Below are 23,876 nucleotides of genomic sequence, written 5' to 3'. Positions count from 1 at the left end.
TACATCATTGGCAATGATGTTCTCCCATACAGTGGGTTGCCTTTCCATTTTGATGATTGTTTCTTTTGCTGTGCAGAAGCTTTTTAGTTTGATGTAGTCCCATGTGTTCGTTTTCTCCTTTATTTCTGTTGCCTTGGGTGATGTATCAGTGAAAATTCTGCTCCGTATGATGTCCGAAATTTTGTTGCCTACATTTTCTTCTAGAATTTTTATGGATTCACGGGTCACATTTAAGTCTTTTATCCATTTCGAGTTTATTTTTGTGTATGGTGTAAGTTGATGGTCTAGTTTCATTTTTTTGCATGTAGCTGTCCAATTTTCCCAACACCATTTATTAAAGAGGCTGTCTTTACTTCATCAGTGATAACTAAGTTTAATCAGCAGTCTGAAATGCTTTAGTTAGGTTAACATAGTAGTTGTTGGCAGAAAAATGATATGGAAAGAAACTGGCCTTGACATCATTGAGCCTTTTCTCCAACCTGTCCTCTTCTAGACCTTACTATTAGATGAACCAATAAACCTCCCTTAATGTTTAAGAGGTCTGAGCCAGATATTGTTAGTTGTAACTGATACAAGTGGTTTTATAAGATAAAAAGCACTATATTTTCATATTAACAATTTTAAAAACACATTAACTTTTTTTTTTGTTATTTAACAAATACTCATGAGCATCTATTATGAGCAAGACAGATTCCCTAGTGAAGGTTGTTTGACTACCAACTGCAATGCTTCCTTTTTCACTTGCAAGAAGTAGGGGATGGGAAGAAGGTGAGTGGAGGGGAGGAACAAATTATTTGTATAATTTTAGCTTTTATTAATTTTTGAGGGACCAGTACATTTTTGTATAACTTTAAAAATCAACTATGAAAATAATTTATTCATGAAAATGTTTACCGAAATGCATCTGTTTGCTCTTTGTTTCCAAGGTTCTAAAAGTTTTGTTCTGAAGGATTTGTTTTGTTTAGGGTAAAATACAACAAAATTTAACAAGCAAATATTGAGCTCTTGCTATATACTGAAGATACATAGTTTTTGCTTTTTGGGAATTCATTGTCTAGTAGGGAGAAAGACACATAAAAAGGATGACACAATGACTGAAGTACTGTAATAGAGGTATGTACTGAGTGTAACAGGATCAGAGGAAGGAGCCATTAAGTTGGTCTTAGGGAAGTGTGAGTGTTAATGGCAACTATTCTAAGCTTTCACTGTAATGGATATTTTTATCCATTACTTGTACCTCCTATAGTGAACTAGTGTGATTGCCAATTATGTCCTGCAATATATAAGTCCTGTGAGAATAGAGAATACATACCTTGCTGATGATGTTATAGTAATGTGAAGTATTTATTATATAGAGTAAAAATATATAGTTACCACAGAGACAAAAGATTATATTATGACTATTTCTATTATGATGCTATTTCTGTTCTTCTATTGCTTTACATGGAATCAGTGGGCTTATGGACTATGTCTGTACATTAGTAACGGGATTTGAATAGGTTTCAAACCATTTTAATAATAGATTAGAGCATGGTTAGTTGTGTTTGTTGCAGGGGGTAATAGAAAAGGGCTGAACTGTCACATTCTTGACAGCCAAATCTGCATTTCAGACATGGTATTTAACAATAGTCAGAACAAAGTGTACCATTTTCTAATCTGTATTGTCTATTGTTAGATCTGGTTTGCTGGTGTTATTGACTGCTTACTTCTTTGACTTCAATTTTAGAAAGATTAAAAAAATGGATTCTGCACAATAAACTAGATTACTACTTTCTATTTTTTTCAAAATAGAAAATCAAATAAATAGCAGAAGATAAATTTTACTATTATTGCCCAGACAGTGTGGCTCAGTGGATTCAATGCCATCTCATGGACTAAGAGGTCCCCGTTCCATTTCTGATCTGGGCAGATGCCAGGGTTGCAGGCTCGATCCCCAGTAGGGGGCATGCAGGAGGCAGCCAATAAATGTTTCTCTCTCACATTGATGTTTCTATCGCTCCCTTCCTCTCTCTCTAAAAAATCAATAAAAACATATTTAAAAAAAAAAAATGTTTACTGGAATAAAAAAAAGCTCTGGCTGGTTTGGATCAATGGTAGAGCATCTGCCCGTGGACTTCTGGTCAAGGGCATGTACCTGGGTTGCAGGTTCAATCCCTGGCCAGTTGGTGTGTCTCTCTCAACATCAGTGTTTCTCTCTCTATCTCTCTTTCCCCCTCCTTACCATCCATTCTAAGAATTAATGAAAAAATATCCTCAGGTGAGGATTAACAACAACAACAAAAGGAATAAAAAGAAATATTTTTTGGAAAAGTAGTCTTACTCTTTTAGTGAACTTACTTTTGTTTTCACATACAACTTTTAGAAAATTAGATTCTAAGCCAGTATTAAATAATGTTCTTTGGAATGAACTAAGAACAACTCATTTTTATATTAACATTTATTTTATGTTATGTCTGTATTTTTTTTTTAGTTTGTTTTATTTCTAAAACTTATTTTATAAAAATTGGTATATTGTTATTAGTTTTTTAATCCTCACCTGAGCACATTTTTGCATTTATCTTCAGATAGAGCAGGAGGGAAAGAGTGGGGAAGAGAGAGAAAGAAACATCAACATGAGAGACACATTGACTGGTTGCCACTCACACAACCCCAACCGGGGCCAGGGACAAACTGCAACCGAGATATGTGCGCTTAGCAGGAACCGAACCCAGGACTCTCTGGTCCGTGGGCCGAGGCTCTAACCGCGAGTCAAAGCAGCCAGGGCAAAATTAGTATATTATGTATTTATGAGTATCACTAATTAAACTATGGTTCTTTTTTATTCCTGACAGGCTTCTAAGAGAAGAAATCCATACAGATGTTACTTTCTCTATAGGCTGTACTTTGTTCAAAGCACACAGAGCAATTCTTTTAGCAAGAGTTCCTGACTTCTATTTTTGTAGTATTGGACAGACATCAAATGATTTAACAAATCATGAGCCTATTGCTGTGGAGAACTTTGAAGCTTCAGAATTTAAAACATTTTTACAGTAAGTCCTTTGTTATCTTTTTTCCTTATATTTAAGAGTAATATGTAATTATTTTTAAAACATGTTTTAATTTCATATATTTTTATAAACTTCTAAGAAAAATCCTTTTATTTGAATTCCGCATTATCTTAGTATTAGTAGAGGCTAAATATTAGTATTGGAGTATTAGGAGACTTAGTATTGGGAGAGGCTAAGTACTAACTTGAAATTGATCCTGAGAGAGAAGAAATGAATAGTGTGCTCTCTGTTAATTTCCATGCCAGAGTTTCTTAACAGTGGCACCATTGACATTTTGGGTTAGATAATTCTTTGTCATGAGGGCCATGCTGTGCAGTAGCACTTCCCCTCCCCATCCTTCCTAGAGCCCCTTCCCCCAAGTTGTAACAACCAAAATGTCTCCAGACCTTGCCAAAGTCCTCTGGGGGCAGGGATAAAATTGCCCCCTGTTGAGAACCATTTCTATACTGACTTCTATATTATTAATATGCAAAGCTTTAAGTAAATTATGTATGTTTATACAAATATGAGATAAATTTTATTCTCATGGCTTATGTGTGATCAAAATTTTTGAAAATAGAACTTCCATTGAACTTGTGTGTGGTGAACTTAGAGAATTGTCATTGCTAAATAATGGGGTATACTGGTTTATATTAATTCCCATATCTAATTGAATAGAATTCCATTTTAATACTTTGCTGTTATCTGCACATATGTGTAAGTATTTGACACTAATTTTTGCTAGGTGTATCCAGGAGGGAAGTACCTTCTAATGTACTTATTCAAAATTATCTCTCTTTTTAAAAAACCTGTTTAAATGACTTTAGAGAGATCTTAATGACCTTAGTGCGGTGATTTTCAACCTTTTCCATTTCATTAGTTTGTGTGTATAAACTAATTACTAAAATTCTGTGACATGCAGATTTAAAAAATTTTTTGCCTGACAAAAAAAAGAGGTATAATTTTGATTAATTCACACCCGCTGGCTGTTGTGTTGGCTGCTGTCATTTTTTTACTTAACAATCTAAGGGAAAAGAGGTCAGTACCCCTAACTAAATAGTCAGGTATTGCAAGTTTTAAAAATTCTTGTGGCACACCTGTTGAAAATCTCTGCCTTAGTATTTAAGAACATGGAATCTAGGACTAGAATACGTAGGTTCAGATTCCCTGCTCTGCCATTTGGTAGCTGTGTGGCTCAAGCTTAACCCCTGTATGCTTGGAATTTTCTCAGATGTAAAATGCCTGACATACAATAAGCACTATAAAATTGTTAACTAAGTATTTTATGTTTGTAAATCTTGAAGTGTTTGTATTTCATTTCAGTAATTTAAATACTGCCATTTCATAATTTGTTTTTTTTCTCTAATATATGGTAGTTAGTATCATTCTGATACTATTTTTGTAGTTTTCTGCTCTATCATCTCTCACATACACTTAGTAGATATTTATTGTGTCCTGTTTTGTGCAAGGCCCTGTGTGTACTGGCTAGTGATTTTTTTATTTCGGTGATTAATGACAAGAAGTGTACGGAAGGGGAGAAATTTCCCTTTCCCACCCCTGGTTCTTTTGGCTGGCCAAATAATCAAATCAATAGGAGGCAGATTAACAAGAGAAAATTTTAATTTCATGCACATGAGAACCCCACATACATGAGGGAGGCAGAGATAGAAAAGGGGGATTGAGGTATTTAAGACATTCTGAGCTAGGGATGAGGTGATGCATTTTGGGGGCCTCAAAGGGTTATTACAGGATGATAAGAACAGATGTTTATTAAATTGAAGTTTGCTCTGCCATACAGGTGGGTCAAAAGGTTATTGCTGATAATTTCTTATTATGGGCAAGACCCCTAATTCAAGTTCTTCTAGGTAGTTAAAGGGAGGGGAGAAATTTCTCATGAGCCTGAAGTTAAAATTGACTTTAGTTCAAAATAATCTGCATATAACTGAGGCACACCTTGGGGTAGCTTGTTCTGAGCCTCCACACAAGTAAATGTGGAACTAAGTTTTCTAGATGATACTGGCAATTATGTCATTATATAGTACTATAGATTTGTCAATTACCAGTTTTTTTTTTAAAAAGTCTCTATTTATTTATTTTTGCAGATCTAATTGGCTTTATTAGGCAATTCATGAATTGGGCAGTATCCTATCTAGCAACTAGAAGGGCCCTTCAAAAACATCTTTGCCCTGGCTGATTTGGTTCAGTGGTTAGAGCTTGGGCCCGCAGACCAGAGAGTCCCGGGTTCAGTTCCCACTAAGGGCACGTACCTCAGTTGCAGTTTGTCCCCAGCCCGGTTGGGGTCATGTGGGTGGCAACCACTTGATGTGTTTCTCTCATATCGAAGTTTCTTTCTCTCTTTCTCCCTCTCTCCCTCCCACTGTATCTGAAGATAAATGCAAAAATATCCTCGGGTGAGGATAAAAAAAATCTTTAATGAGATAAAATTCACATATCATAATATCATTCACCCATTTAAAGTGTACAATTCTCCCTGGCCAGTTTGGCTCAGTGATTGGAGCATCGGCCTGTGGACCAGAGAATCTTGGGTTCGGTTCCCGCTAGGGGCATGTACCAAAAAACAAACAAACGAACAAACAAAAAACTGTACAATTTAATGGTTTTAGTAGTTCTTTTTTTAAAAATTATTTTTGCTAATTTATTTTTGTTACAGGTGTTTCTCCTTTTTTCCCCCATTGACACCCTCTTCCCCATCCTGCGCCCCCAACCCCAGCTTTGTTGTCTATGTCCATTAGTTATACATACATGCATATAAGTTCTGTGGTTTATCTTTTCCCTCTGCCCCCTTCTGAGGTTTGTCAGTCTGTACCCTACTTCTATGTCTCTCAGTCTATTTTGTTCATCAGTTTGTTTTGTTCATTATAGTCTACAAATAAGTGAGATCACGTGATATATTTGTCTTTCTCTGCTTGGCTTGTTTCGCTTAGGATAATACTCTCCAGGCCCCTCCATGTCATCTCAAAGGATAAGAGATCCTTCTTTCTTACAGCTGCATAGTATTCCATTGTGTATATGTACCACAGCTTTTTAATCTACTCATCTACTGATGGACACTTGGGCTGTTTCCAGATCTTAGCTATTGTAAATAGTGCTGCTATGATAATAGGGGTACATATATTCTTTCTGATTGGTGTTTCAGACTTCTTAGGGTATATTCCTAGAAGTGGGATCACTGGGTCAAATGGCAGTTCAATTTTTAACTTTTTGAGGTAACACCATAGTGTTTTCCATAGTGGCTGCACCAGTCTACATTCCCACCAGCAGTCAGTGTACTAGAGTCCCCTTTTCTCTACACCCTTGCCAGTACTTGTTGTTTGATGGTTTTAGTGTTTCTACAGTTGTGCAACCATGATCATAATTTAATTTTAGAGCATTTTCAATACCCTACAAAGAAACCCCATATACATTATCTGTCACTCTCCATTCCTGCACCCCCCTGCCTTAGGCAACATTATCTACTGTCTGCGTCTATGGATTTACCTGTTCTGGACTTTTCACATAAATGGAATTACACAATTGTGGTCTTCTGTGACTGACATTTTACTAAGCATGATGTTTTCAAGGTCATTATGTGGCTATACCACATTTTGTTTATTCAATCATCAGTTGATGGACATTTATGCTGTTTCCACTTTTGGGCTATATGACTCATGGTGCTATGAACATTCATATGCAAATTTTTGTGTGAACTGGTGTTTTAATTTCTCTTGGGTATATACTTATATCAGTATATAAGTGGAATTGCTGGGTTATATAGTAACTCTATGTTTAACTCTTTGAAGAACTGACAGACTCTTTTTCCAAAGAGGTTATACCATTTTACATTCGTACCACCAGTGTATGAGAATTTTAGTTTCTCCACATCCTGATAACATTAGTTATTATCTTCTGTTTTTTTATTATAGCCTTCCTAGTGAATATCAAGTGGTATCTTGTGGTTTTCATTTGTGTTTCCCGGATGGCTGATTTTCATGCGCCTATTTGCCATTTGTATATATTATTTTTTATTTATTTATTTTTTTAATCCTCACCGGAGGACATTTTTGCATTTATCTTCAGATAGAGTGGGAGGGAGGGAGGGAGGAAGAGAGAGAGAGAAACATTGACGTGAGAGAGACACGTCGACCAGCTGCCACCCACACGACCCCAGCCGGGTCCTGGGACAAACTACAATTGAGGTACGTGCCCTGAGCAGGAACTGAACCCAGGTCTCTCTGGTCTGTGGGCTGATGCTCTAACTGCTGAGCCAAACCGGCCAGGGTTGTATATATTCTTTAGAGAACTGTCTATTCACATCCTTTGTTCATTTTCAGTTGGATTATCTTTTTATTATTGAGTTATGTGTTTCATATATATATATATATAGAAAATGTGTTTCACATATATATAGAAAAGAAAATGGATTGTCTTTTCATTTTCTTGATGGTATTATTTGCAACACAAAAGTTTTAGATTTAATGTAGTCTAGTCTATCTAATTTTCTTTTGTCATTTGTGCTTTTGGTATATAGATAAATAATTGGCTAATCCAGGAACACGAGATTTATTCTTATTATTTTCTTCTAAGAATTTTATGCCTTTTTTTTAAAAGGAAGGTTTTATGGAACCACATGCTAGCCAGAAAAGGACCAGGTCCTGAGGTATGAAGTCTAAACCACCAGCAACAGCTCTAGGTGGAGTAGACAACATGTTCCTGGTTTTATGCCCTCTATAATCCATTTTGAGTTAATTTTTTTTGGTATGGTGTAAGGAAAGGGTCCAACTTCATTTTTGTGTATGTGATATCTAGTTGTTCCAGCACCATTTTGAAGAGACTATTCTTTCCCCATTGGATTGCCTGTACATCCTTGTTGAAAATCAGTTGCCCATTGCTGTGGACTGAATTGTTCACCCCAAATTTTATATGTCGAAGTCATAACCTCCAGTGTGATGGTCAGAGACTGTACTGTGCCTTTGGGAGGTAATTAGGTTTAAATGAGGTCATGAAGGTGGAACCCCTCATGATGGGAATAGTGCCCTTGTAAGAAGAGATTCCAGAGAGCCTGCTGTGTCTCTCTGCCATGTGAGGACGTAGCGAGAAGGTGACCAACTACAAGCCACAAAGAGAGTTCTCACCAGAACCTGACCATGGTGGCACCCTGATCTTGGACTTCCAGCCTTCAGAATTGTGAGAAAGAAATTTCTGTTGTTTAAGGCACTACTCTGTGATATTTTGTTATGGCAGCCCAAGCTGACACATGAATGTTAGGATTTAGTTCTGGTCTCTCAATTCTATTTCATTGGTCTGTAGGTCTTCCTTAATGTCAGTACTAGTTATCAGTTTGACTTTTATGAGAAATCAGTTGGATTTTTCTGTTTTTATGTTCTGGATCCTAGGTGCTTTTTAAATGATAGTCTTTTAGTATTTGCTGACATACTTCTTTCCTGTAATCAAAATCACGTTGACTTTAGTGTAGGAAGTTCTTTTTGAGTGAAAAGTTTAAGTATATTTGTGCAAATTGGCTTATTTTCTTTATTTTATGTTCCAACCGTTGCTTAAATTACCTTTTTTTTTTTTTTTTTTTTATCCTCACCCAAGGACATTTTTCCTTTTGTTCAGATAGAGTGGGAGGCAAAGAGAGTGAGAGAGAGAGAGAGAGAGAGAGAGAAACATCGATGTGAAAGGGACACATCGAGTGACTGCCACCCAACCAGGGCCGGGGACAAACTGCAACCGAGGTACGCGCCCTTAGCGGGACCCGAACCTGGGTCTCTCTGGACCACAGGCCGACACTCCAACCGCTGAGCCAAACCAGCCAGGGCATAAGTATAAGTGGCAAATTGCTTAACCTTATCTTCCCCCCATGTGTAAGAACAGTGACATATGTAATTTAAAAGCATTGTTATTTTTCAGTATAGGTCATAGGCTCATCATTGAGTTCCAACTATTAATTTTAAATGTATATGTATATTTTTTTTCTCTAGTAGGTGGTATAGTGGCATTGTTGTAAGAGCAGGCTTTGTAGGCAAGCCAGGTCTACCACTTCTAACTGTATGAACTTGGACTAATCACTTATCCTTAGTTTCCTCACCTGAAAAACTGGACATCTATTAATACCTAATTCAAAGTGTTGTGATGGTTAAATGAGATGCTCTAAAAGCACTTAACACAGTGACCTGGCATATGGTAAGCACTGAATACATTTTAATAAGTGCTGATCATAGTAGTTGGCCTTATGAAATTATACATTTCTTTTTTTTTTTTATCCTCACCCGAGGACATTTTTCCATTTTTTGTACAGAGAGAGTGGGAGGGAGAGAGAGGAAGAGAGAGAGAGGGAAACATCGATGTGAAAGAGACACATCGAGTGGCTGCCACCCGCTCGACCAACCACGGCCGGGGACAAACTGCAACCGAGGTACATGCCCTTAGCGGGAACCGAACCCGGGTCTCTCCGGACCGCAGGCGGACGCTCCAACCACTGAGCCAAACCGGCCAGGGCTACATTTCTTTTTTTTAATCCTCACCTGAGGATATTTTTTTTTTCTCCTATTTATCTTCAAGTAGAGTGGGAGGGAGAAGAGAGGGAGCGAAAGGGAGAGAGAAACACCGACGTGAGAGGGACACATCGACTGGTTGCCTCCCGCATGACCCGGACCAGGGCCATGGACTGAACTGCAACCGAGATATGTGCCCTTGGCGGTAATCAAGCCTGTGACTCATTGGTCCGCGAGCGGACGCTCTACCGCTGACCAAACCGGCCAGGGCATTGAGTATATGTTTATAAGAAGGTGCTTGGGGTAAGTCAATTATTTATATGTTAGAGAAAGGGAGAAATTGCATCAATGTTATCCTTTATTTGTTATCATTGAAAGTGATGGTATTGAGGCTTATGCAGGTCTCAACTTATTTGTGATTTGGTTTGCTATCTACCTTATAAGGCAAAGTAGAAGGTTTGTCTTCTGGGAAGACAAAGTCATCTCCTCTGAGAAAGCCTTCTACATAGGTGGCTTTGGCATCTTACAGGAATGGGAGGGCAGAGATTGAGGTTTCCTGAGTCTGGCTTTTATTTGAGATAGAGAAGACAGTGGTTATAACCAGCGAGTTATAACCAGCAAGTCCAGAGTGGGGTGTAGTTACCACCAGAACTTGTTAGTTAACCCAACCTGGGCTTCATGAGAGTCATAGAAGTGGATTCCTTAATAATAAGATACAATACAGTTAATAATAAATAAATGAAACTAATAGAAAAAGGATTGAGTGAGAGACAACACGGTAAAATGGAGAAAGCACTGGTCTTGGCAACAAGACAGAGATCTGCCTTCTGGCTGTGCATTATCTTGTTTTATGATTTCTTTTAGCCTGTTTTCTCATATGTAGAACTGGAGTTTGGAATAAATGGCTTTGTTCTTCATAGCACTTCACAGTCTTCTCTTTTAAGCTCTAATTCTATTTTGAATTAGTTTAGTCATGTATGTCTGGTTATATAAGCTCCTTGAGATTAGATCACCTCACTGATGTGAACATTCCCAGTGGAATCTCATGTACTCTCCTATACATAGAAAGTGTTTATGATGTACCCTCCCCTCTTCTTTTTTTTTTTTAGCACTTTGCATTGTAACTTGTCAACATTAATATAAAGCGTAAGTAAGTTATAATGTAAAATAGAGGTTAAAATTTTTTTAGTAAAAATTCTGATAAAATACATTTTTGCATTTTTACTATGTGAAATTCACTCCTTATAAGTGTCTTCAATGCACATCCTTTCTCTTTAAAGAACCAATAAAGATTTTGAAATATTCTGTTATGTTGCTATTTATTATAGAGTCCTTTGGTGTATACTTGAATTAGAATTGGAAATACAGTCTTTGAAAAGTTGTTTTTTATAGAGGCTTCAAATATGGATCAAATGATTGACAGTGAAAAGTAGTGCTTGCTTTATGACCTCATGATTAAAATATAACTTGGGATCATACAAATCTTTGATTTCCCAATAAGACTTCCCCTGTAATCGTTTTGTGAGAGACTGTATGTATGTTTGTGTGTGTGAAGGAAAGAAAAGAAGGAAGACCTTTGAATTTTTAGTTTAACATCAATACGTGGGAGATGCTAGGATAAAATGTCAATCAGGTAAACCCATAGAACAGCACAGGGCAAAGGATTCTATTTCTCCTGCAGCTTTCTCAGGTGGTGGATATTTTCTCTCCCATATCCTTTATATTAACTGGTAGGGCTGGAAATGGGTGAGATAGGTGTACTCTTGTATTAATTATATTTAACTCTATTTTCTTACTTTCTATGTTCTTGATGCTTTCGCATTTGGGGCCCTACTGACCCTGATGGAGAGACTGCTACTCCCAGGGTTAGCTAATTCCTTAAGCATGCCTTTGATAAGCAAACCAACCAGTCCAGAGTTCATTCAGGCACTCATGTCCTTTATCTGTTTCTTACACTCCAGAAAGCAATATTCCGCTGCTCTAATTATTTCCAGGGCGAGGTTCCAAACAACTAAAGACCACCTTTATAGCCCAGACCCTCCTCTCACCCCCAACACACACACAGTTATTCAAACTATTCAATCCTAAATCTGCTGAGCTGCTTACCTTTCGTCACTCGTTCCTTCCCAGAAAACTACAAAAAAAAAAAAAAAAGGCTTTTGCCCACACTTTGCCCTTGCTCCTTCTGCCTCCAGATGCATCCTGTTGCTTCCCCATTTGGCCCCACCTGGTGTGGTATGCCCCACTCCTCTTGGGAACTGTAACTATTTTTTCAATGGCATTCACCTCCTGATCTGTTGGCCTCACCATACCGCAATAAAACCAAATTCCCAGGTACATTTTAAAATGCTTGTGAACTTTATTACTGCCTCCAGACCTTTTCCCCGCTCTTCTTACTAACCCCCCACCCTGTCTTTGAATCTTGAATTTCATCTTACAAGTCTATACTGCTAGCCAGTCATATATAGACACCCTAGTCAGTCATCCTCATTTCTCAATGAAACTGATGACTGCCATTTTCTCTTGTAACATACATTTTGCTAGTTGTAGTTGCCACATAGTTGGTGTTTTTAATACCATGGCCTCTTAGCTCCTTAATTCCCATCTTCCAGTAATCTTGTTTTCCATAATACCTAAACCACTCAATACCAAGTGAAGTCATAAGTTATGTCATTATCAATAACTGCAATTCTACAATCTGAGTCCAAGCATCTCACTCTTAACTTTTACCTCCTATCTTTCTAGCTTACACTCTTAAAACTCCAGTTCTAATAATTTGTCAACTCCACCAGGACCTGCAATTAATCTTACAACATTTTTATTATTTCTTATCCTCTTTTATTCTCATTTTCATCCTTATTCTGCTTAAATTCCTTTATATCATTGCATCACTTCCTTTACACACAGCCTCTGTTCCCTTGTCCCCTCTGAATTTGTCTTATTTGCATGTCAAAACTCCAGACCTTAGCCCTGGCCGGTTTGGCTCAGCGGTTGGAGCGTCGGTCTATGGACCAGAGAGTCACAGGTTCAGTTCCAGCTAGGAGCACGTACCAAAAAAAAAAAATGAACTCCAGACCTTAAATGCAACCCTTTGACTACTCCATTCTTGCATCCATACAGTCAAATAAATAGGAGAAAAACACATGCTAATTAGTCTCACTTTAAATCATGACCATGAACCTCAAGTAGCCATTTAGTGTTGGTCATATTACATGCAATCGTTCCCTAGTTTCATTTGCCCTCCCACTCTGCTTGAGATGTTGCACATCTCATCTTTCCTTTTCTTTTTAAACTTATCTTTATTGTTGACTATATTACAGATGTCCCTCCTTTTTTCCCCCCTGACCCCTTCCTCCTACCCTCTTCCTGCCTTCCCCACACTGTTGTCTACACCTCTTCTTTCTTGAACTTTCTTTTTTATTTATTTATTTATTTTTATTTTTTATTTTTTTTATCCTCACCCAAGGATATTTTTCCACTTTTTGTACAGATAGAGTGGGAGGGAGAGAGAGAAACATCGACGTGAAGGGACACATCGAGTGGCTGCCACCCGCACGACCAACCAGGGTCGGGGACAAACTGCAACTGAAGTACGTGCCCTTAGCGGGAACCGAACCCGCGTCTCTCCGGACCGCAGGCCGACGCTCTAACCGCTGAGCCAAACTGGCCAGGGCATCTTTCTTGAACTTTCATCTGCTCTTCTCTTCTCTTCATTTTCACTTTATGACCTTGCTTTCTATTTCTTTGAGAAAAATCAAGGCACTCGGAAGAGAACTGCACAGATTTCTCCCACATCTGCTCACTTGCATTTGCACCATATGCTTTGTCTTTCTTCTTGTTACTATTGATGAACCATCCATGCTTTAAAACCAATTCCTGCCTGCATGGGTGGTGTTGCTCAGTGGATTGAGCGTCGTCCCATGGACTGAGAGGTCCCAGTTCTGTTCCTGGTCAGGACACAAGCCTGGCTTTTGGACTCAGTTCTCAGTGGGGGGCATGCAGGAGGTAGCTGATTGGTGTTTCACATTGATGTTTCTCTTTCTTCCTTCCTCTCTCTAAATAATCAATAAAAACATTGAAAAAAAATCAATTCCTCCGCTTGTCCACTAGATCTCACTCATGCTATTCCTTTTCACCTTCTCAGAGACATTGCTTCAGCAATTTTTATTTTTCAAAAACAAGTTTCTCTTCTTTTGGATCTTATCATTAGCATGTAGTACCCCCCTCACACCTAAAACAATAACAACAAAACCTCCTTACCCAACTTTCCCTCTAGCTAATACCCTAATGCTCTGCTCTCTGTCACATTAAATCTCAAGTCATCTATCATACTGCTCAATTTCATTAACCTTTTTAAAAATTGAGATATTCACATATTATAAACTTCATTCTTTTAAAATGTATAATTCAGTGGTTTTAAAATACAGTTGACCCTTGCACAACGCAGGTTTGAACTGCATGGGTCGATTTAAATGCTGATGAAAACCCGGGCTATTCAAGGGTCTACTGTATTCACAGTGTTGTACAGCCATCACCACTGTCTAATTCCAGAATATTTTGATCATCCTAAAAAGAAACCCCATACCCATTAGCAGTTACTTTTCACTCTTTTCTCCCCTCTAGTTTCTGGCAGCAAATAATCTACTCTCTGTCTTTATGGTTTTGCTTATTGTGGGCATTTCATATAAGTGGCATATAATACATGGCCTTTTATGTCTGGCTGTTTAAACTTGGTATGATATTTTCAAGGTTCATCCATGTTGTCATTGGTACTTCATTTCTGTTTTTTTGGCTGAATATTTCATTGTGTAATGGATGAAGGGTCACCAAGGCCATCCTCAAGTTTGATGAAATTGTGAGGAGGACTCATAAGGCTCAGCATAAAGTCATGCTGTAGGCTATGATTTATTATAAGGAAATAGAGAAAAGGCACAGGTGGTGAAGTCCACAAGAAACCAGGTACAAGCTTCCAAGGGTCCTTTCCCAGGATATGCTTAATTCCCCTAGCAACAAGTTGTGACAACATTTCTGAAATGTCACCAACCAGGGAAGCTCATTAAAGGTCCAACACCCAGGGTTTTTATTGGGGGGTTGCTTACATATACATCCTTTGCCTAACTTATACTCATATTCCAGACTCCTAAAAGGAAAAGTGGTGTTTAGCATAAACCAATTGTTTAGGCATAATGAACTACCATTGTCACTTACAAAATGCTGGAAAGACTCCTGAAATCTTATTTTCAGATACCAGCCAAGGGCTAACCTTGTATGTTTTACAGAAGACAATAATCAGGCCTGCTATGTTAACTCTTTTCTATACATGTGGACATACCATATTTTGTTTATCCATTCATCTATTGATAGACATTTGGGTTGTTTTGACCTTTTAATGTTATGAATAATTCTCTGAACACTATGTACATTTGTGTCAGCGTAATGTTTTCCATTCTCTTGTGTTATACACCTAGGACTAGAATTGCTGGGTCATATGGTAAACTTTTGAGGAATTGCCAGACTATTTTCCAAAGAGGCTACACCATTTCACCATGTATGAGGGTTTCAATTGTTCTACATTCTAAACAAAACTTATTTTATTTATTTATTTATTTTTATTTTTAAATTCTCACCTGAGGATATTTTTCTATCTATAAATAGATAGGGTAGGAGGGAGAGAGAGGGAGAGAAAAGGAGAGAGAGAGAGAGAGAGAGAGAGAGAGAGAGAGAAACATCTATGTGAGAGGGACACATCAACCCGTTGCCTCCCATACAACCCTGACCAGGGCCTGGGACAAACTGCAACCAAGGTACATGCCCTTGGCTGGAATTAAACCTGAGACTCCTTGGTCCGTGGGCCAATGCTCTATTGCTGAGCCAAACTGGCCAGGGTGTTATCTTTTTTATTATAGCCACCCTAATGGGTATGAAGTTGTATTTTGTTTTGATTTGCCTTCCTCTGATGACTAATGATTTTGAACATCTTTTTGTGTGCGTATTAGCTGATTGTATATCTTGTTTGGAGAATTGTTTATTCTTTGCCCATTTTAAAATTTGGGTTATTTGTCTCTATATTTATTGAGTTGTGGAAATTCCAGATACAATCTCTTATCATATAAATGATTTTCAAAAGTTTTCTCCCATTCTGTGGGTTGTCTTTAAACTTTTTTGATGGTATCCTTGAAAGCACAAACAATTTAAATTTCTATTATTTCTGTTTTATCTACCTGTTCTTTTGTTAACTGTACTTTTGATGTCATATCTAAGAAATCATTGCCTAATCCAAGGTCATGAAGATTTATACCTGTGTATACTTAAAGAAGTTTTATACTGTTATTTATTTATTTATTTTTGCATTTATCTTCAGACAGAGTGGGAGAGAGGGAGAAAGAGAGAGAGAAACATCAATGTGAGAGAGACAAATCAAGTGGTTGCCACCCACACGACCTCAACCAGGGCCGATGACAAACTGCAACTGAGGTACGCGCCCTTAGTGGGAACCGAACCTGGGACTCTCTGGTCCACGGGCCGAAGCTCTAACTGCTGAGCCAAACTTGCCAGGGCTATACTTTTAGACCTTTGAGTAAGTTCATATTTGTATATAGTATGAACCTAGGGTTCAGCTTCATTTTCTAGAGGAGCTCACAAAACTGAGGAAAACATTTTACTTACTTAGATTATTATAAAGGGATATATCTCAGGAACAGCCAGATAGAAGAGATGACTAGAACCAGGCACGTGGGAAAGGTCACAGAGCTTCCATGCCCTCTCTGGGTACACCATTCTCCCAGTACCTTCATGTGTTCACCAACCTGAAGGCTCTTCAAACCCATCCTTTAGGGTTTTTAGGGAGGCATCATTACATAGGCATGAATGATTAAATCATTGACCATTGGTGGTTAATTCAACCTCTATGTATAGGTAGGTGTGCCATCTGTAAATAGAGATAGCTTTATGTTTCTTTTCCAATCTTTCTGTTTCTTTTATTTCTTTTTCTTGCCTCATCTAGAACCTCCAGTTAAATATTGAATAGAAGAGGTGAGAGCAGACATCCTTGATGATCTTAGAAGGAAAACCTTCAGTCTTTCACCATTGAGTATGATGTTAGCTATGGGTTTGTTTGTTTTCTTAATCAGGTTGAGCATACTCCCTTCTATTCCTACTTTGTTTAGTGTTTTATCATGTCAAGGTATTGGATTTTGTCAAATGCATTTGTTTGTTTATTAAGGTGATCATGTAGGTTTTGTCCTCTCTATATGGTATCTCAGTTCATTCAGGCTGCTTCAAAAAAATACCACAGACTAGGTGATTTATCAGTAACAGAAATTTCTTTCACACAGTTCTGGAGGCTGGAGGTCTAAGATCAGAGTGCCAGCATGATAGGATTCTGGTGAAGGCCCTATTCTGTGTTGCAGACTACTGACTTCTCACTGTGCCCTCACATGGTAGAAAGAGGCAGGGGATCTCTTTGGAGCTTCTTTTATAGCTAATCCCATGCATGAAGGCTCTGCCCTCATGACCTAATCACTTTGCAAAGATCTCACCTTCTAATACCATCACACTGAACATTAGGTTTTAACATTTGCATTTTGGTGGGGGCCGGAGAACATAGACATTTAGATCATAGAATATGATGTATAACATTGATTTTTATATGTTTAACTACCCTTGATTTCCTAAGATAAACCCCAGTTAATCATGGTGTATAATTCTTTTTATATGTTGCTGGGTTCAGTTAGCTATTATTTTGTTGAGGATATTTTCTTCTTTATTAATAAAGAATGTTGGTCTGTGGTTTTCTTTTCATGTGATTTCTGTGTCTACTTTTGTATCAGGATAATACTGACTCCACAGAATAAGTTGGGAAGTGCTTTCTTCTTTTTGGAAAAGTTTATGAAGGATTGGTGTTAATTCTTGTTTAAACATTTGGTAGAATTCACCCATGAAGGCACCTTGACTTGAGTGTTATCATTGTGGGACATTTTTTATTACTAATTCAATCTTTTTACCTATTATAGATCTATTCAGATATTCTGTTTCTTCTTAAATAAGATTTGGTAGTGTCCACTTCATTTAGGTTGTCTAATTTGTTGGCGTTATATATTTCTTCTTTAAAATTAAAAAATTTTATAGACTACTTTTCAAACTTTCTGCTATTTTAGATTGACTTTGCTACAGTTAGTTCAGATTTTAAAGGTTTTAAAATTATGTAGTTGTATATGAAAGCTGCACTTTGGGAAGCTAGCTATTAAGAATTGTCATTATTTTTATTAATATTTTATATTTTGTCTTTTAGGATTGTATACTCATCAAACAGAAACTTAAAAAACTATGAAAAGGAAATTCTTAGGAAAAAGATAGTAGAGCACGGGGTACCACAAACACAACATGACTTCAGTTTTGGAAAGTGTACTGACAATGATGGAAGACCACCTACAGAGTTCTTAGATAAAAAATCACCTGATTGTTCTCTTCTGAAGCATGAAATTCCAGATATGAACGATGGAGAGGACAATTTTGTTTCCAGTGGTGAGGCATTTTACTTGTTGATTTTTGTAAAATTTTATAGACATGAAAGTAATTATATTCTGATATATTTAGAGAAACGCATACTTCAAAAATCAGTTCTGCTCTTTTTATAATAAGTAAATGAAAGTAATTTTTTTATGGGTCAATGAAAATAATAGTATGGTTAACTTCCGGTATTCCCAAATAATTGGAGATGGAGATACTGTAAGTAAATGCACATAATTCACAATTCTTCTTTTAAGCCTCCACGTGTTATAATCCATATTCTAATCTACACCAGTAAAAGCTTTACCAGACTAGAGAGTCAGTTCTGTTATAATACAATAATATATGCATTTCTTAAAAAACACAATGCAACACAAAAATTACCATTACTTTTTTGTCATGACACAAAAATATTACTGAAAATTTTGTCACGACACATTTTAGAAAGATAGGAATTAATAAAAATGGTAGCCTAATTTTAAACATGTTAAAAGGTGAAGAAACATATAAATACTGCAATAAATACGGCATTTGACCTTAAAAAATATCTTTAGTTTGTTTGTAGATGTTTGTGTCAGAGGGATTGCAGCTTGTAAATTATTGTGTATTGGTGGAAGGAGGATGTTAAGGATACAGATATAGACATATAGATATATAGATATAATAAATGTTGTAACAGGAAACTTGAGATCTCTGGATCAGAGAACAAACTGTTCATTACTCACATAACATCTTAGTGCTAGTACCAATACCCAGTACCCATAAGGCTATGTGGTAAGGGCCAGATGTTACCCTTCACATGCAGTATGACTGCACCATGCAGGAGAGTTTTATAGGCTGCCGGTAGATCTTCCTATCCTCCTAACCAGAGAGACAGAGACAGAGAGACAGACAGACAGGTAGAACTTTACTTTGGAAAATAAATAAATTTTCTCTGGTGAGGGGAGAGGAAGGTAGCTTCACTACCCTGGAGTGTAAGGAAATATATGGTTTTGGGGTGAGGAAAGTCTCCAAATCTTTTTGAGGCATCACATTATCTCTAGCTTCTAAGGCCATGTTTACTATGAAATCTTTTATCCAAATTTGCCAGTGCTCTGCTCTAAAAGGCCAGAACATGTAGAAACACAATTATACTCATAGAAAATGGTCTCCCAAATATTGGTTGAAATACATCTAAAATAAGATCTTTTGCTGGTGTGGCTCAGTGGTTGAGCGTTGACCCATGCACCAAGAGATTGCTTGTTTGATTCCCGGTCAAGGCACATGCCCAGGTTGTGGGCCAAATCCCCAGTGCGGGGCATGCAAAAGGTGGCCAGTCGATGTTCTCTCTCATCAGTGTTTCCATCTCTCTCTCCCTCTCCCTTCTTTTCTCTCTAAAATCAATAAAGAAAAAAAAATAAATCAATAAAGAAAAATATTTTTAAATAAAAATAAATAAGATGGGAATTTGTAACAGCAGATATGGATGGGTGTGGCTCATAACATGCAGTGAACAGAGGTATCTAGTAGAGATGATTTAGGTGTTTATGTGTGTTTTGTATATTCTTACATGGCTCAGTTCAGCTGGTACAGTTTTCTGCATTGACCGAGTGTTTCTTGTGGATGAACTTGCCACTAAGCAAATGAAAAGTTAATGTTATGCTCAGATTGTTCCCTAATATATCAATTGTGTTGGATGGAACTTATGTTTTCAAAACAAGTGTTATAGCAGAATTGAATGTATATGAAAGTATCAGTTAACTAAAGGATTTTGTTACTGATATTTAGTTCAACGATAATAACAAAGTGATTTAAACTTAGATTCCTCTGATATACGTTCACCATAATTAGGTATGGTGAATGAACGAATGAATGAATGAATGAATGAATGAATGTCTATTCTAGGCTTGAGATAAATCCATTCATATATTTTATCTCCGTTAGTCTTAGATAACCCTAAGAAGTAAGTGGTTACAGATTGATTTTATAGATAGGATTTTAAGACTCAGATTGTGAGGGACTTATCCAAGGCCACACATATAAACCAATGAGCAGAGCTGGTATTTGATAACCATTTTTCCTGCCTCTAGTCTAGACCTCTGCCACGGCCATACCACAACCCATTAAAGCAGCCAAACAAATTGTAACTATAGGTGAAAAGAGTTCTTTTACCCTCTCAACCCTCTGCCTTTTCATTACTTTCTCCATCACTCCAAGGAAAACGCCCATGTTTACCAGTTTCATAGACACTTGTCTTTATTTTATTAACTTCTTTGCAGTCTTTCATACTGTCAATGTTGCCCTCCTTGAAACTTCCTCTGGGTTCTATGACATTGTGCTCTTTTGATTTTCCTTGTTGGCCATTCCTCATTCTCCTTCACTGGCACATCATCTTTCTGCCCTTTAAATAATTGGTATCCCCATTTTTTTTGAGCCTCATTTATCTGTCTAAATACAGGGTAGGGCAAAAGTATGTTTATAGTTTGTATGGAAAATAATACAAGAATTAATAAATCATAATACAAGAAAGAAACTGTTTCACATGCAACAGTAAACCTACTTTTCTTCCACCCTGTATACCTTAAATATCTCAAAATTAACCTGTCTCAAACTGACCTAATCACTCACCTCTCCCAAACTGTGCTTTATTTAAATATCCTCTTAGTGTGGGTTATATCACTATCTTTCTACTCATTTACTCTTACCCTTTATTCATGACCTATCTATTGAATTATCTCCTAAATATTTTTTAAAAAATTTTTTTCTTTATTGATTTTGAGAGAGAGAGAGAGAGAGAGAGGAAGGAAGAAAGAGAAAAGGAGATAGAAACATCGATGAACGAGAACATCAATTGGCTACCTCCTGCATGCCCCAATGGGGATTTGGCCCACAACCTGGGCATATGTCCTGACCAGGAATTGAACCAGCGACCTCTTGGTGCGTGGGTCAACACTCAACCACTGAGCCACACCAGCCGGGTGATATTTTAAAATATTTCTCTTATATCCTCTTGCCATTTCTTTATTTTAAGACTTTACTATTTTTCTTGAGAATTTGCACTCTAGCTGCTTGCCAGGCCTCTCATTATGCCACCATCTATTTATATCATATAGAACAATGTCTGTTAATTGCAAGTCTAATCATGGCACTCCTCTTATTGAAATTATTCAGTGGTCTCCCATAGCATTAAGATAAATCTCAAGTTATTTCCTGTGGTATAAAGGGATGTTGTGAACTGGCTCCTGCCTACAACTCCACACCATCCTGTTTTCAAATCCCTTCCTACCTCATGAACTCTTGTCTTACTGAGTTACTTGGCATTTCCATCCAAAGAACTGTATTTAGTCACTGTGTGCTTTTGCACTTGCTGTTTGTTCCTGGAATGCCATTCTCGTTATTCATCACATTATTTAATTGAATATCAGCTTTGTGCTAGGTGTTGAAGATTTACAAGTGAACAAAACAGGCAGTGTTCTTGACCTGCAGTTTAACAGTGTTATCAGTGGGATGTTCTCCATGTCCCCACCTGTTGTTGGTGGAATGGGGCTTCTTGGGGTGATATGGGAACAGTAATTTCTTGAAGCCCCCACGGGAGGATGAGGTATCATGGAAACCTTTATTTCTGTGGAATTAAACCCCTGAGTTTCCAAGCTCCCATTTCCCTCCATCCCACCATGGAAAAAGTCCTCTGTCTTCAGCAGGGCTAAGATTAAAGCCATTGCCTAGAGTTTCTGCTCCATATTTGCACAGTCTAGTCCAGCATCAGGATACCTTAAGTTGTGTTCCCAGCTGCAGTCCATTGCGTGTGGGGTCCACTTGGCCCAGGGGCCATGTGTCTTCTTGGGCCACATGGCTATGGAAGGAGCATGGGCGAGTTCAAGGAAGCAGGAGCAAAGCAAGAGGAACAGAGTTAAGAGAATTCTGCCCTGGCTGGTTTGGCTCAGCGGTTAGAGCATTGACCTGCAGTCCAGAGAGACCCAGGTTCGGTTCCCGCTAAGGGCGTGTACCTTGGTTGCAGTTTGTTCCTGGCCCTGGTTGGTCATGCGGGTGGCAGCCACTCGATATGCCCCTTTCACGTCAATGTTTCTCTCTCTCTCTCTTCCTCTCTGTCCCTCCCACTCTATCTGAACAAAAAATGGAAAAAAATGTCCTCAGGTGAGGATAAAAAAAAAAGAGAGAATTCCTTTGTCTGCAGATTATGTATTCCCAAATTTTCATGGGTTTGTAGTGGCTCTACCCCCTAGCCAGTTAATTTTGTTCCAGGTTAGACTGACAGACAAGCACCTTCCCAAGGTTACCTCAACTTCACTGTGCATGTGCCCATCTTCCCCTTTGTTGGACTCCTTCCCCCAGTGTTTTGCAGGGAACGGACTGGTGGTTTTCTGGGGAGCATGAAGTTGTAGTTTCCTGATGAAGCTGCCCAGATGACCATACTTATAATGTCTGGCCTCCCCCTGCTCCTTTCCCCCTATCTAGTTACAACAGGAATAGTAGGAGATAGGTGGGTTATGTACAAAGTGTGATGAGGATACAAATAGGGCACATGCTACCTGGACTCAGGCTTCCAGAGAAAACTATCTGGAGGGAGTGATGTCTGAATTGAGTCCTAAAAGAAAAAGCAATTTGGCCCTGGCTGGTTTGGCTCAGTGGTTGGAGCATTGGCCTGCTGACCTGAGAGTGCCAGGTTCAGTTCCCTCTAAGGGCATGTACCTCAGTTTGTCCCCGGCCCTGGTTGCGGTCGTGTGGGTGGCAACCACTCAGTATGTCTCTTACACATTGATGTTTCTCTCTCTCTCTTCCTCCCTCTCTCCCTCCCGCTCTATCTGAAGATGAATGCAAAAATGTCCTCCAGTGAGGTTAAAAAAAAAAGCAGTTTAGGAGAATAATATAAGGAAACAACACGTGTTATAATGTGTCAGCGAGATAACCAGAGACGCACAGCCAGATTGTAAAGGAGTGCTTTATGCTCACTGGCGGGCTGCAGAGGGCATAGTCTCCCCTCAGATCAGCACCACGATTCTTCTTGCTGGTCTGATTTTAAAGACAGAAGTCCCATCCTCCTTTTGCCCCCCCACCTCAGAGGACCTGTACAATAGTGGGTGTGACAGTGATTACAGAAGTAAAAATTAGCATTATTCACTGGGCTCACAAGTACCTGCAAATGCCTGCAATTACCAGTACTCATGCCTCCCAACACGTGGGGCAACTATAATCTTAGGCAAAATTCCTTTACTTCTAGGGATAATTAACCTATTATTGGAAAAATATCGAGGGAGGTCCATTGATGATAAAAATGGAATTATTTAGTTGCCTTAGCCAAGAGGCCTACATAAGAATGGAATCTAGTCCCCTTAGCCTCGGGGCCCAAGTCACATGCTTAGAGGCAGAGAGAGTCAGGCACACAGCATATTAGAACATCGGAAGTAGTTTATTGTGAGAACGGAGGGGAGTAAGGGATAGAAGTGATCACAATAAGAAATGAGCCTGGAGATATAAGCAGAAGCCAGATCATGAAGAGCCTTGTATAAAGGATGACCTTATATTTTACTGTCCAGTCTGGGACCCTTTTGAGAGAGTGAAACGTGAAAAATTATTATTGTTGATAATTATTTGGGACAACAGGCATTAACTGGGACTGTCCCAGGCAAACCATGACATGTGGTTACCTTACTCATAAACTACTTTAAGGAGTTTGGGTGGTGCCCTGGCCGGTTTGGCTCAGCGGTTAGAGCATCGGCCTACGGTCCGGAGAGACCCGGGTTCGGTTCCCGCTAAGGGCATGTACCTCGGTTGCAGTTTGTCCCCGGCCCTGGTTGGTCGTGCGGGTGGCAGCCACTCGATGTGTCCCTTTCACGTCGATGTTTCTCTC

General features: G+C 38.4%; 1 protein-coding gene across 3 annotated transcripts in view; it reads left to right on the top strand.

Annotated features, from left to right (window-relative positions):
• The window catches only part of BTBD8 (BTB domain containing 8), a 106,552-nt gene that overhangs the window by 5,529 nt on the left and 77,147 nt on the right, over positions 1 to 23,876 (top strand). For all 3 annotated transcript variants that reach the window (XM_036256328.1, XM_036256326.1, XM_036256325.1), the window contains exons 2-3: positions 2,832 to 3,029; positions 17,811 to 18,043. In XM_036256328.1, coding sequence (XP_036112221.1) covers positions 18,010 to 18,043 — 34 coding nt within the window. In that variant the 5' untranslated portion in view covers positions 2,832 to 3,029; positions 17,811 to 18,009. The remainder of the gene's footprint in view (positions 1 to 2,831; positions 3,030 to 17,810; positions 18,044 to 23,876) is intronic.

Source organism: Molossus molossus, unplaced genomic scaffold, assembly GCF_014108415.1.
Source record: "Molossus molossus isolate mMolMol1 unplaced genomic scaffold, mMolMol1.p scaffold_m16_p_12, whole genome shotgun sequence".
NCBI lineage: Eukaryota > Metazoa > Chordata > Mammalia > Chiroptera > Molossidae > Molossus > Molossus molossus.
This window is presented reverse-complemented; position numbering and strand designations above follow the sequence as displayed.